Below are 14,562 nucleotides of genomic sequence, written 5' to 3'. Positions count from 1 at the left end.
TCAGAGGAAGAGTCTGATGAAGGGTCTAGGCCCGAAGCGTCAGCTTTTGTGCTCCTGAGATGCTGCTTGGCCTGCTGTGTTCATCCAGCCTCACATTTTATTATCTTGGAATTCTCCAGCATCTGCAGTTCCCATTATCTCTGATACTATTCAAAGTTTGGGCTGCTGTTTCTGCCAGGCAATTGGATGATGAATGGTTGGAGCTGTCCTTATATACTGAATACCATTCAGCTTCAATACTCAAAGTCCCTGCTGGTAAATGATGGCCCATTATCTGTGACTAGCACTTCTGGGAATCCATGTACCGCAAGAGATGTGTGCAGATTTCTATCATTGTTCCCATGTTTGAAAAATGAACTCTTTACAGTTTCTGAAGAAAGGTCCCGAATTGAAACATCAGCTTTCCTGCTCCTCTAACGCTGCCTGGCCTGCTGTGTTCCTCCAGCTCCACACTGTGTCATCTCTTCGCATGTTCAGCCACTTTGAGTAGATGTCCACAATGACAGAACTTTTGAGCCCATGAAACGACCAGCATGGCCGACGTGTAACCGAGTCCAGGGCTTACATGGTCTTTCTCACAAATGCTGGGGAACAGCTGGTAGTTATTTTTATCCTTGTTGGCACTCTGGGAACAGCCTCACCATCACAGTTATGTCTGCACATAGTTCTGGCCATCAAATATAACCTTTTGCCAACATCTTCATTTTGGGAAACCATGAATGACCCTGGTGAACTTCAGCCAGTATTTAAAATTGAACTTTGCTCAGGACAATAACTCTTGCTCCCAATAATGATGTACCATCCACTGTGGTGACCTGGTCTCTCTGGATCCAAAAAAGTTTCAATTCTAATTATGACAGCTCTTTGGCTTCCCCCATCATCATTCGCTGTTTCAGTTTTTCCAGGACTAGATCTTCCTGTATCTAAAGTCTGGTATTGTCAGCTGTGACTAGGAATGTGCCCTGAAAATTTAAAACTATTACTGGCTCTTCCAGTGGTGCTACCACTGGTGGTGTATCTGCCAGGGGAAGATAGCTCAATGACCCAAGTTTGCTACTTTGCCTCCTGAATGGTGTTGCAACTTGTAATTATATGCACTTAGTATTAAAGCCCACCACTGAATTCGGTCGGTAGCTATGGGCAGCACTGCTTTGTCATCTTTGCAGACCTAGCAAGGGTTTGTGGTCCATTATTATTATTATAAAGTTATGTCCTTAAGGGAATAGATGGAACTCCCTGGCTCCAAATATGACCACCAAACCTTTCTTCTCTATGCGGACATATTTACGCTCTGCATTATCCAAAGTCCTGGATGCATATGCTATTATATGTTCCTTTCCATTGGGCCATCTCTGAGCTAATGCTATCCCAATGCTCTGTGTTGGGGCATCACATGTCAATGCCAGATCTCACTTGGGATCATGGTGTGCCAACAGCTAAGAGGACGATCGCTGTTTCTTCACTTCCCTGAAAGCTGCGGCTTGGCTATGTGACTACTTCTATGGCTGAACCTTCTTTCAAAGTTGATGCTCAGGTATCAGGATGGCGGCCAGGTCATCTATGAACTTTCCCTAATAATTCACCAGGCCGCAGAAAGCCGTAGGCTCTGGCACAGACGTGGGAGCCAGGGCTCCTTTGATTGCCCTCACCTTTATCTTCCAACAGGTGACACCTCGTCTGGTTCACTCTGCAGCTCAAGTAAGTCACTTTGGGTGCCTGGAATACACACTTTTGGCCTTCTAATGCAAATGCCCACCTGAAAGTAGTGTCTAAGGACTTTGTCCAATTTCTCTAAGTGCTCCTTATTGGTCTTCCTTTTCATTAGCACATCATCCAGATAAATGGGGAAGACCTTGTAAATGTTCACCATCATCTGCTGAAAAAGTACACAGGCCGACGATACCTCAAAGGCAGTCTTGTATACTGGTACAAAGCCTTACGGGTATTAATTGTAGCATACGTCTAGGAATTCTCATCTATCCACAGTTGCAAGTACATGTGGCTCATATCCAGCTCTGTGAATGACAACCCCTCGCCAGCTTTGCGTATAAGTCCTCTATGCCAGGGATTGGGTATTTATCTAGCTGCAGCTTCGCACTTGTTTCAAAGCCCGACTAAGGTGAACTGACCCATTGGGCTTCACAGTCAGCACGACCAGTGCTGCCCGTTCCACAAACTGGACTGGTTTGATGATTCCTTCACTTTCCAGTCTCCTGATTTCTGTTGGTAAGGCCAATGGTGCTGGATGGGCCTTGCAGATTCAAGGAATTGCTGCCTGGTCACCATGTAAGGTGGCCTTGGCTCCTTTGATAGTCCCCAGACCTTCCTGAAAAACTTCCAGGTATTTGATTAGAATTTCACTCAAGCAGCCATTTTCTAATCAAAACATGTTGAGTCTATGTAAGTGAATCTTTCTCAACCAACTCTGTCAAATGAAACTTGGGCTCCACCTTTTTACTACAATCAGTGGTAACTGAACGAGCTGCTTCTCATAAGATAGTAGGAACTGCAGATGCTGGAGAAGCTGAGATAACAAGGTGTCGAGCTGGATGAACACAGCAGGCCAAGCAGCATCAGAGGAGCAGGTAGGCTGACGTTTCGGGCCTAGACCCTTCTTCAGAAATGGGGGCGGGGAAGGGGGTTCTGAAATAAATAGGGAGAGGGGGGAAGGCGGCTAGAAGATGGATAGAGGAGAAGATAGGTGGAGAGGAGTCAGACAGGTCAAAGAGACGGGGATCGAGCCAGTAAAGGTGAGTGTAGGTGGGGAGATGGGGAGGGCGGACAGGTCAAGGGGGCAGGATGCGTTCAGTAGGTAGGCGATGGGGGTGGGGCTTGACGTGGAAGGAGTGGATAGGTGGGTGGAAGAACAGGTTAGGGAGACGGGGACGAGCTGGGCTGGTTTTGGGATGCAGTAGCGGGAGGGGAGATTTTGAAGCCCTTGAAGTCCACATTGATACCATTGGGCTGCAGGGTTCCCAAGTGGAATAGGAGTTGCTGTTCCTGCAACCTTCGGGTAGCATTGTTGAGGCACTGGAGGAGGCCCAGGATGGTCATGTTGTCTGGGGAATGGGACAGGGAGTTGAAATGGTTCGCAACTTGGAGGTGCAGTTGTTTCGTGCGAACCAAGCATAGGTGTTCTGCAAAGTGACTCCCAAGCCTTCACTTGGTTTCCCTGATGTAGAGGAAGCCACAACGGGAACAGCAAATGCAGTATACCACATTAGCAGATGCTCCTGCAGTGCCTGTAACCTGTCCTTCCTCCCACCTCTCCCCTCCTCCCACCTCTAGCTCCATCCCCATCTCCTACCTACTAACCTCATCCCACCCCCTTGACCTGACGGTTCTCCCCGGACTGATCTATCTCCTCCCTAACTCCCCAAATACACTCAACTTTACTGGCTCCATCTCTGCCTCTTTGACCTGTCTGTCTCCTCTCCACCTATCTTCTACTGTTCTACTGATCCATTTCCCGCAGAGTTAGCTCTCAGAGCGAACAGGATATCTGACACTTCTGTTCTTATCTGTCAACCAGGGCTCCCTGAAAGACCCAGATTAAGATCCCCAATCAGAGAACTCATATTCTGAAGTCCCCCTGGCTGAGCTCAGTACAATTACAACAGTGGAAGGTGGTATCGCTGGGGCCAGGCACGATGACCTGCTCATGATTGAGAAGGGAGAAGCTCCATAGTAGGCAGAATAATGAAAGAGGGGTACCCCAGTGGGTGGAGCATCAAGTATAAGGAGGATGGTGAGTGGCATCTAACGGACACAGAGAGCCAGTTGGCAGAAAGTTCTTCACATTGCCCACCACTAGTTGACTCAGTGAACAGTGCCAAACTAGACAACATATAATCACCAATCCTACATTTGGTTACATCCCAAACAGCAGTGAGCTGAGGCCCTTACATGGTGGCCAAGCGGTCAAATTTGGTTGGGGAGACAGTGAATCAGCAATCACAGCACCGTGGAGGGCTGGGAGATTATAATCCAGCTCTACTTTCACTTCCAAATGCTGGATGCTTCCAATGGTAGATGGCAAATCTGAGGATTTGCCTTCCATCATTGTGTGCCAAAGCACTGATCCAGAGAAAAGGTTTTATCTAAAACTCTAAGTCACAAGCATCCCATTTTACCAGCTTCTGTTGTGTTACAATATCATCTTGATAAATTGATTACCGATGACAATGGATTCAATGTTCAACCCATTGTGAAAGGATAAAGGTTCAATTTGTTGAAAAGTGGGTTTGCATTGATACAGTGTCATTCTTGATCTCAGGGCTTTTCAAAGTGTCTCACCAGCAATGTAATGTAGAGCTCTTGTACTGTCTGAAAAGGAAATCAGGCTTGAACTGGGCCAGTATTGGGCTGCACACAAGGTAACCAAATGCTTTGTGATTTAGCTGTTTCAATTTTCTGGTATGTTTTATGAATGACAGTTGGAGCATGTAATATGTAACTGAAGACCACCAATAAAAAGTTAGATGGCCACTGCCAGGCTCATTCAGAATCAACCATAGTGGAGTCAAAATACTTGTCACTATCTCAGTACTGAGCTGATGGATGTGAATTTAGCAGCATTCTAATGAGGCATTAAAATTGCAAGGAGTCAATGAAAAAGGATAACCCTGTTCCTTAAACACCATGCACAAGTATTTCAATGAGTTGATTTGGTACTACATTACAAGATCAGCAGGTTTAAATGACATTTTGGCACTCATCTCAAACTGAGCAATAAATTGGGAAGACCCATGGACGAGGTTACCTTGCATCATTAGTTGTGAAACAGCTGTTACAAATCAATGTTAAAAATGATAACATTTAAAAAGAAACTTGCACATTTTAGCTCACAGCTGAAAGAATGAGATGACAAGAGTTCACATTTTATAACATTTATAGGAACAAATGGCTAAAAATGCACTGTTGACTAAACTTTATTTTTGCAGGCAACTTAAAGTTTAGGCCACAAAGCAGAATATACCTCATCTTACTTTAAAAAACACTAAACTTCCTAGAGGATTACATTCTTTACAGCCAACAGCCCACAGTTGTTCCCACCTCTAACCAGCTTGCATTTCCCTGTGTCATCAAGTAGTAGCTATGAGTGACCACCTCCCTTAGTTTTCAAATGGTTTCCAAAGCCTATTACGAGCAGTAAAGCTTGACTCAAGTAGCCCTTTCTGTCCTCACCAGGGTGAATCTCCTGAATTCCTTAGATGGATGCAACGGTAATATTTTTAATAAGAGACTGCTTTACTCTGACAGATGAAGAAATCATTAACTCTATCACAGTCTACAGGAATTCTGAAACCATAGCTATCTCAAGAAATCATTTTGAATGTATAAAATTTGACAGTCTCAATTGCTCTGGCTGTGGTGCATAAAAAAATCGAATAGTCTCTTCTGTCTGATAACAAGAAAAACTGTTGCCTTTATGGGACATCCATTGGTTTGTAGGGAAATCTGTAACCTGATCTCAAAAATCGCTTCTTTTTTGTCTTTTCTATTGCAATGTAAAACAAATTAGCCTTGCTTCTAGTCAGCAGTGTAGATTATTTAATGTTGAACCTAATCTATTCTATTTTGTATGTAAAGTTTACAATACAACTGTTTTCCATCCAATACTTTCAGCACTTTCCTCAGACTTTAGGTGATTTAGAATTTACTCATTGTGAACTCAGAGATTGCAAGTATTGTCAACAGTTGTTAATACACGGCACCATCAATCCCAGTGACACGATGTGGGCCTCTCCTAATCTTTAACCACTGCCTGCCTATTGTCAAGCAGACTACAGAACAGAACATGATCTCCATTTTAGATTAAAGACACAGAGTGGAGCACAGAGTGGAAACTTATAGCCACATGAAAGCATTAGCTATGTTGAGATCTGTAACTGAATCATACAAGACATCTATCAGGGTGTTTCAGGCACCAGAACCAACTGATTATATCTTTTCTGTATCAACCACATGGCATGGTTAGTTTCTTGCTAGTCAGCAGCAGCTTGTCATCTAGGGTGGATTACTGTTTGTTCAATATCTTATTAACCACAACAACTCAGATCAATGATATTCAGATTCCTCACCAAATAAGGAAGATCGCGTGAGTTCTTAGTATGGAAGACCTAGCAACTTCGACATGCCATTTGTTCCAAATGACCTCCAAGTTGGACACTCGTCACCAACATGTCAGGGCATGCTCCATAGGCACCGGCCAAATTCACACCATGCCAATGGATACTGGTATCTTACACATGCCTAGTTAGAGTCATATCTAGCACAAAGGAAGATGGCTGTGGTTGCTGGTGGACAATCATCTCAATCACAGTTGCTCCCCTGGGTAGTGGCCACAGCCCAAAAAAGATGGCCTCGGAGTAAGATCCTTAAGAGCGCAGTGCTTGCCTGCTTCATCAGCTATTTCTTTCTTTTTCTTCTTTCTATGATTTTCTTTAATTTCACCTTATTTACCTTTTTGAGGAAAGCGGGGATGGCATTGAAGTATCCAGTGCTTTGGAGGCAAGATGTGTTCCTGGCGGCGGCAGAGGGGAATTGTGCTCCCACCCTTGGCAGCTGCAGAAGGAAGTGAGTTTGGAGCCTGGTGTGGGACCCGGCAGCTTCAACAAAGGCTAAATTGCAGATATCGGCACAACATGGCGGCATCATCAGCAGAGAAAATTTGGTGCTGAAGGAAGCCAACATATTTTGGTGGCAGTGGAGCGCCAAAGGGACTCAAGGCTGTCCGAATGCTTTGTACTGATTTTGATCTCAGCATCGGGGTGGGTGAGCCCAGATCCAAGCCCACAGAGGAGCACTTAAGGAGCAGTGTGCTGTTGAACTTCTAACTTTATTGTTTTATTTTTCTACCTTTGTACTCTATGTCTGGTTGATTTCTGTGTTTTAAGATGGCGTTGTGTTTTAAGATGCTGCTGGAGAGTGGCAACATTATACAACATTATTCATTGTATTTGTAATAAATATATCCAACAAATACACATGACAATTAATAAATCAATCAACAGACCTTCATCAGCTGCTTCATGAATGACCTTGCTTCGTCATGACCTTTCCTCCATCTTAAGGTCAGAAGGGGGATGTTCGCAATGTTTGCACAATGTTCAGCACCATTGATGTCTCAAAAATTATTTTCAACGAACCTGTTTGGAAATGTTATGACACACCTTCAGGGACTGCTGGGACTTGAACTTGGACCTTCTGGTGTGGAGAGATAATGGGAACGGCAGATGCTGGAGAATCCAAGATAACAAAGTGTGGAGCTGGATGAACAGAGCAGGCCAAGCAGCAAGTCAGGAGCCCCTGAGATGCTGCTTGGCCTTCTGGTGTGGAGTTGGGATATGTTCACTCACGACAGGAACCCTCAGCTCTCACAGTACACTCTTTTCATTGAGCAAATAAAAAGCAAGTACTTGCTTGTCAGCCCCTAAAGGGCATTTGGGCAATCAGCAAAATGGATGAGAGCAAATCATCAATTTTTTTTACAGTCTGCCTAATTCTCCATGTGAAATGTAAATCAGGTTGTCAATTTGTTGTTGCCCATTTGACATAAGAATTCTTCTTCCAAGTAGTCCACTATCACTGTTCTGAGGAAGGGTCACCGGACCTGAAACGTTAACTCTGATTTTTCTTTCTAAACAAATGCAGCCGGACCTGCTGAGCTTTTCTCAGCAACTTCTGCTTTTGTTCATTGTTTATCACTTTCATTCATTATTTTTCTCCTCTCTACAATTTATTTTTTCCAGCAACCAGTGTAAAATCAACAACACTCTTCATCCTAAATCACAAAATAAATTCAGGAAGCAAAACACCTTCAGAAGAAGTGAGTTTTAGGATGAGACTTAATCTTGAATGAGATAGTACAGCATATTGTAGCATCTGAGCATACTTCATTAAAATTCTCTGACAGATATCCATCATTTTCCATGTATTCAATATATTGAAAAGTCAGCACTGACAGATGAAGAAATCATTAACTCTATCACTATCCACAGGAATTCTGAAACCATAGCCGTCTGCAGGAAATAATCTTGAATGTATAAAATTTGGCAGTATCAATTGCTCTTAAGATTCTGAGTGCTAAAACATACATTTTGACATTTATTAGAAGTACATCCATTTATTAACCTGAGACTGCAGGATTGTAGTACGTCATGAATCTCAAACAGGCACTAACCTGGACTGCATGTTTGTAAGTGTTCCTTGAGACGGAACTGTCAGTCTGAGTCCTGGACCAGCTGATGCGGTATTATTTTAATAACAGCCATCAATTTTCGGTTGCCAATCTCTAAATGAAAAGACAAGGGACATAAGTTATATTTCAGTCTCTAATTAAATTCAATCCAACGTTCCCAGAATCCAGTAGAAAAAAAGGAAAAACAACCAAAATGAAACACAGAGGCATACGTTTTCAGATAAGGGAACGAATAACCAGACATCTGACTCCTTGTTTGATCATTACCAGGGTTAAGCCACTTCATGGCTTCACAACCATGTGTAAGTACACTGATCTAATGCTGACACTGAAGGTGCCACTCTCACACAGTTACAGGTGACCTTGCAGCAGAAGGCCCTGCTCTATTCTAGCTCTCAGCTGATCTGGAATTTGGGTAGAGTTGTCCATGCTTATTGCCAGGTAGGCAAAATGCCAAGATGTCCAATGGCATCTCGGTGTGTGCACTCAAGCAGATTATATCAGCTACAGTGTACCTTTGTTTGTTTTCTTTTCTTCAGTGCCACTGTAAATACACGTATTGGATGAGGGCACCTCAGGCAGGTCTCCAGAATCACCATTAGTCAAGCACATATACATCTACATGAGACTATTGGCAATGTTATCCTTATTTCTTTTGGGAATGAGACCCAGTGCATACTTTTGAGACACCAAAGAAAATAAGTGTTGGCATTTTATTGCATAGGGTTATGTCCTCTGGATGTCCTACAGAGCTTTGCAACCAACATGTTGCAGAAGTAAGCAAAGAGAAGTTTAAGTCTCGATTGAATTTCTAATGCACACTGACAATGCAGCACTACCTGATTGTCATGTGTTCAAGTCTGCACTTTACTTGCAACCTTCTGAGTGAGAGGTAAATATATGATCAACTGAACAAAGCTGAAAAAGTAACATTTGCTCCTCCCCCTATCCTCAAATGAGGCAGAGTACTGGAAGGTGAGCAGAGAGATATCATGCAACTTGTCTAACATCTCTCTATGTGTCATTCCTGTTTATCCATTCTTGCGACTGGAAAACAACTAGCACAAAGACTTGCACAAACCTAACTGTCAGCAGACAAAAAAAAAGGAAAAAAGCTTTTCTCTAAAAATGTTCCATTGAAATGCTCCAGGCCTCTCTGTCATCATTTATTATGATTGTGCTTTGTACTGAACATCCATCTCAAGTGCTTATTAGGAAATTGCATGGGGGATGTCTCCAACTCCACTATCAATTTTTAAAATGAAACATCTGCTTGTACTGAATGGCAGCTGTTGCCAGCCAACCAAACATACTCACCCCACAAACCTCCACAGGACACAGGATGTAGGGACTGGGATTATCACTAAATTTCAATTTATGTCTATGGACAACAAAGACTAAAATTAGCTCTATGCAATTTGCGATGTGAGGAAATTGAAGATAAAATGTATTATACTGTGGGATGTTACTGCAATCGATTTAATTGTAAAATGCGCCTGTATCTAGAGTTGGCTAGAAAATAACAGAGGGATACAGCTAATCCAAACAGAACCAGGCACAAAAAAATGAAAATTATAATTGATTCACTGATTACTTGTGCATTAAGACTAAGTATAAAACTAACATCTTAGATGCTCTTGTGGGACAGTGGAAGTGTCCCTATTCCTCTAGGAGACCCAGGCTTAAGTCCCACCTCTGGAGGAGGTGTGTGATAGCATCTCTGAACAGGTTGATGTGAAAACATCTGAAACGAAGAGACTTAAGCTCTTCCATATTGTGCTCAAGTTTAAAATGCTCCACAAGGCTAGCAGCAGTGTGGTAGCAAGATCATCACAAATGAGATGAATTAACACAGTCTGACAGCAAATTATTGTTTAAAATAAAAGTGTTTCTTGAAAAGCTTAAAGCCAGATTGCAGAATGTAGATAATGATCGAACAAATTAAGACATATAGCTAAAATGTGAACCATCATCAAATTCAAGGCATCCATTTTGCAGGTAGATATGTCAGTTAAAAGGCTTTTCTTGTGCAAACAAAAACAGATACTACAATGCCAGAATTATCAGTAAACTTCTGATGAAATCAACCTTTACAGCCTTAATTCAAACATAAAATTACATGCTTTTCCAAGTAATCCTTTGATAAAATCTAATACATAGTTACACTAGCCCAGATATTCAAATGAAAGAAAGTCATTGAAGCAGTGTAGACTGGAGATATATACTGAGGCCATGCAGAATTTGTCATAGCTGACGCCAAGGAAATTGAAAATTGGATAATTCCCTTCTGTCTGGAACCATCTAAAAATAACTTGTAATTTTGGAGAATCCCATTTAATTTAAGCCCATTAATTGCCCGCTATAAAAGTTAGTGAATTAAATACTTTAGTTCCTGGCTATCTATTAAATTGACCTCATACTCGGCTACAACTCCTTACCTTAATGCCCCTACCCTGTGGCTAGGTCTGATCTGACTTGACGCTGTGACCCCGACCACTTCTCCACAAAGCCCCCAGACCCAACCTAACTTGTCACCCACTCTCTCTTGATGTGTAACATTCTGACCCTTCGAGGCATAAACTGGCTAAGATAAGTTTGGAAGCATTACTTAAAAGGGATGACAGGGGAGAGGCATTGCAAACATTTGAAGAGTGTGTGGAGAAACTTCAAGAACTGTTTATGCCTATCTGGCCCAAAAGCAAAATGGGAAAATGGCTTGGCATGGCTAACAAGGGAAATTAGGGATAGTATTAGATCCAAGTCAGTGCATATAAACTGGCTGAAAACAGCACCAGAACAGAACTGAGGACCAAGAGCAGTTTATACTTCAGCAAAGGAAGACACAGGATTTATAGAAAAAAAAGGAGGAAATTAGAGTACAAAAGTAAGCTCACAGGGAACATAAAAACTGATTGAAAAAACTTCTTTTGGTATGTGAAGATCAAAAGATCACTAAAGACAGATGTTGGGTCCTTAGAATCAGAATCAGGAGAAATTATAAAGGGGATCAAAGAAATGATGGATCAATTACATACATATTTTGCATGTCTTCACTAAGATGATGCAGATAAGACTCTAAAAATGTTGCAGAACACATAGGCTATTAAAAAAAAGGGGAAACTGAAGGAAATTATTATTGGTAGGGAAATGCTGTGGGAGGAATTGATGGGACGAAAAGCCAACAAATCCCCAGAGCCCGTTAGTTTACATCCTAGTGTATTGAAGAAAGTTGCCCCTAGAAACGGTGGCTGTACTGTTGGTCATCTTTTAAGTTTTTATAGACTCTGGAACATTTCCTACAGATTAGGGGGTTGATAACATAGCCCCATTATTTACAAAAAGAGTTAAATAGAAAACAGGGAATTATAAACCAATTAGCCCAACATTGGTAATAGAGAAAATACCAGTACATTGTAGAAGATATAATAGCAGATCACTTGGAAACAGTAACAGGATTGGACAGAGACAGCATAAATTTATGAAATGGAATTATGTTTGACAAATCTATTGGAATTCTTCAAGGGTTTAACAAGTAGAGTTGATAACAGGGAATGAGTGTACATGGTTTATTTGGACTTTCACAACGCATTAGTTAAGATCCTGCATGTGTGACGATACTATGGCTTTCGAGGTACATTTTATCCTTTTTATTTGAAGAGAAGTTTTGAGCCAAGATGCACAGCTATCTTGTCCAAGCCAATAAAGTAAACAGCTTGTAAAGCCTTGAATTTTTTAAAAAGTTAGAACAATAGAAGCAGTATGAATGGGTGGGGTCAGGCTCCCACAGAACCAGGGTTTCAATCTGGTTTTCAGCAGTTTTGGAGTTTTGAAGCTGGAAGTGGAAGCTCTCTCTCTCTCTGTTACAGCTAAAAGCTGGAGTTCTCTCGCTGCCAAAATTGCATGTGAGACAATCTATTTTACCAAATTTACCTTTGCCAAGGGCGCATTTATGGGATGTTAATCACATTGGAACAGTTGCTGCTTAGTAGTTAAATAATCTATTATTCTGTTAAGTTTTCCAACAGAGTTAGATATACCATTTTTAAAATTTGTATTTTAACTGTCAAATAAGAATGAAGCCTATTTAGCTCAAAACTGAGTAGTGTGACCAAATGAATTACATCAGTAACACAACATCCTACTCTCACTTTTTAATAACATAAAAGTTAGGGTCTGGGCTATCTCCTTGATTTATCAGTGGTGGTGGGAGGTGGGGGTTTGGTCCGGTCCATAACACATAAGAGACTATCATGTAAAATTGAATCACATGTGATTGGGGCAGTGTATTGATATGGACAGAAAACTGATTAGCAGAAAGGAAACATAGATTTTCTGAGTGGCACCAGTGACCAGTGAGTTACTGCAGGGATCCTGCAGTTCTTGGGTCCCAGCTATTCACAATATATATTATTTTAGATCTTACATTTAGATTTATTTATTTGTCACATGTACTAAGGATAGGAGTACATAAGTACAGCGAAAAGTACATAAAATCGCAATTCACTGGCGCCCACTTGGTTCAAAAAACCAGAATTAAAAGATTTAACAGAGCCAAAAGGGAAGCAAGAAACAAATAAAAGTCCTGATCTCAGATTCTCAGAGTCCCAAGTACAATCTCCACAATGGTGCTGATGCCGCTCCAATCGCTACGGCAGCCAGGAGGCTGTTGCCACTTCCATGCAAAAGGTCCGATCTCACTGTTTCACCAAACAGCTCTCACTACCATACTGGCCAACTCTTGATCCATAGCCATCGCTCCATCCCATGCTCCATCTGTCATGGCTGCAGGACACAGCCTGCGAATTCAGCTCCTGCTATGCGAGGTAGTTAATGGAAAAAGGGCAGGGGGGTATGGGAAGAAGGATAGGATTACTGCAGAAAGGAGAAAGAAGAAGAAGAGAAATAAGAAAGGAAAAAGAAGAGGAACTTGCAAGCAGAGTGGAGCTCCAAACGGGTGACTTAGCCTGCTGCCATCAGAAGATGCCTATAGCTGTAGTCAGTGTGGTATGGAGATATACAAATACCATTGAAGGAATTAAGACAACATAAAGCTGGGAGGGGGGGTTAGGGGGGATATAAACTATGAGAACTGAAGAATGCTGCAGTGTGATTTTGACAAGTTGAGCAAATGATAAACACATGACAAATGAAATATAATGTGGACAAATAAGAGGTTATCCACTTTGTGGGCAAAAAAAACCAGTACATGGATTGCTATCTGAAGGATGATAGATTGGGAAAGATTGCAATGAGACTGGATGCCCTTATACAGGCAAATGTAGATACAGCAGACAGTGAAGAAGTCAAATAATATGTTGGCCTCCACAAAGAGAGGATCTGAGTACATAAGCAAGGTGTCTTGCTACAATTGTCCAGGGCTTAGTGAGACTATGCATGGAGTATTGTGTGCAGCTTTTGTCTCCTATCTGAAGAAGGCTATTCTGCTTATGTAGGGAGTGCAATAAAGCTTTACCAGACTGATTCAGAACTGGGATGTCAGGATTGTATGAAGAGAGACTGGATCAGTTAGCACTGGGGAGGTGACGCCCTAGTGGTACTACATCTAGACTATTAATCCAGAGACTCAGATAATATTCCCTGAACCCTAATGTCTATCCTGCTCTGGCAGATGGTGGAATTCAAATTCAACAAATTAAAATCCGGCATTAAGATTGATAATGTTCATGAAGCTGTTGTCAATTGTTGTAAAAACCTGTTGGCTCAGTAATGTCCTTTGGGGATGAAAATTGCCATCTTTAAATGGTCTGGCCCACATGCGACTCCAGACCCACAGCAATATGATTGACTCTTAACTGTCCCCTGGACAATTGGAGATGGGAAATAATTTCCGGCTTAGCCAGTGATCCCCACTTCCTGTGAATGAATATTAAGAAAAATATTCACTGGAGTTTAGATGAATGAGGGGTGAGGGTGGTCTCATAGAAAGCTATAAAAATCTAAGAGGACTAGGCTGGGTAAATGCTGATAGAATGTTCCTGGTGACCAGGAGGCCTACAGCTAGGGGCTTCCATGTAAGGTCATGGAGTAAGCCATGCAGGACTGAGATGATGCAAAATTCCTTAACCCAGAAATTGATGAGCTTACGGAATTCTGTCACAGAAATGGTTGAGGCCAAAACACTGGATGTTTTTGAGAAGATGATAAATCTAGTTCTTGGAACTAAATGAATGAAAGGATATAGGACGCAAGCAGAAGCAGCCATAATCATTGAATGGCAGAGTGGGCTCCAAGGGCCGAATGGCCTACTACTATTTTTATTTTCCATGTTTCTACATTTGAAAGCATACCAGAAAACTAACAATGTCTCAAGTTATACTTTATTCAACCAATCAAATTCC

General features: G+C 41.9%; 1 protein-coding gene across 1 annotated transcript in view; it reads right to left on the bottom strand.

Annotated features, from left to right (window-relative positions):
* LOC125463028 (neuron navigator 1-like) overlaps window positions 1-14,562 on the bottom strand; it is a 618,648-nt gene that overhangs the window by 475,702 nt on the left and 128,384 nt on the right. The window contains exon 4 of the mRNA XM_059653430.1: window positions 8,186-8,296. Coding sequence (XP_059509413.1) covers window positions 8,186-8,196 — 11 coding nt within the window. The 5' untranslated portion in view covers window positions 8,197-8,296. The remainder of the gene's footprint in view (window positions 1-8,185; window positions 8,297-14,562) is intronic.

This window comes from Stegostoma tigrinum, chromosome 21 (assembly GCF_030684315.1).
Source record: "Stegostoma tigrinum isolate sSteTig4 chromosome 21, sSteTig4.hap1, whole genome shotgun sequence".
Classification (NCBI taxonomy): Eukaryota; Metazoa; Chordata; class Chondrichthyes; order Orectolobiformes; family Stegostomatidae; genus Stegostoma; species Stegostoma tigrinum.
The sequence above is the reverse complement of the archived record's forward strand: the minus strand, read 5'-3'. Positions and strand labels throughout refer to the sequence as shown.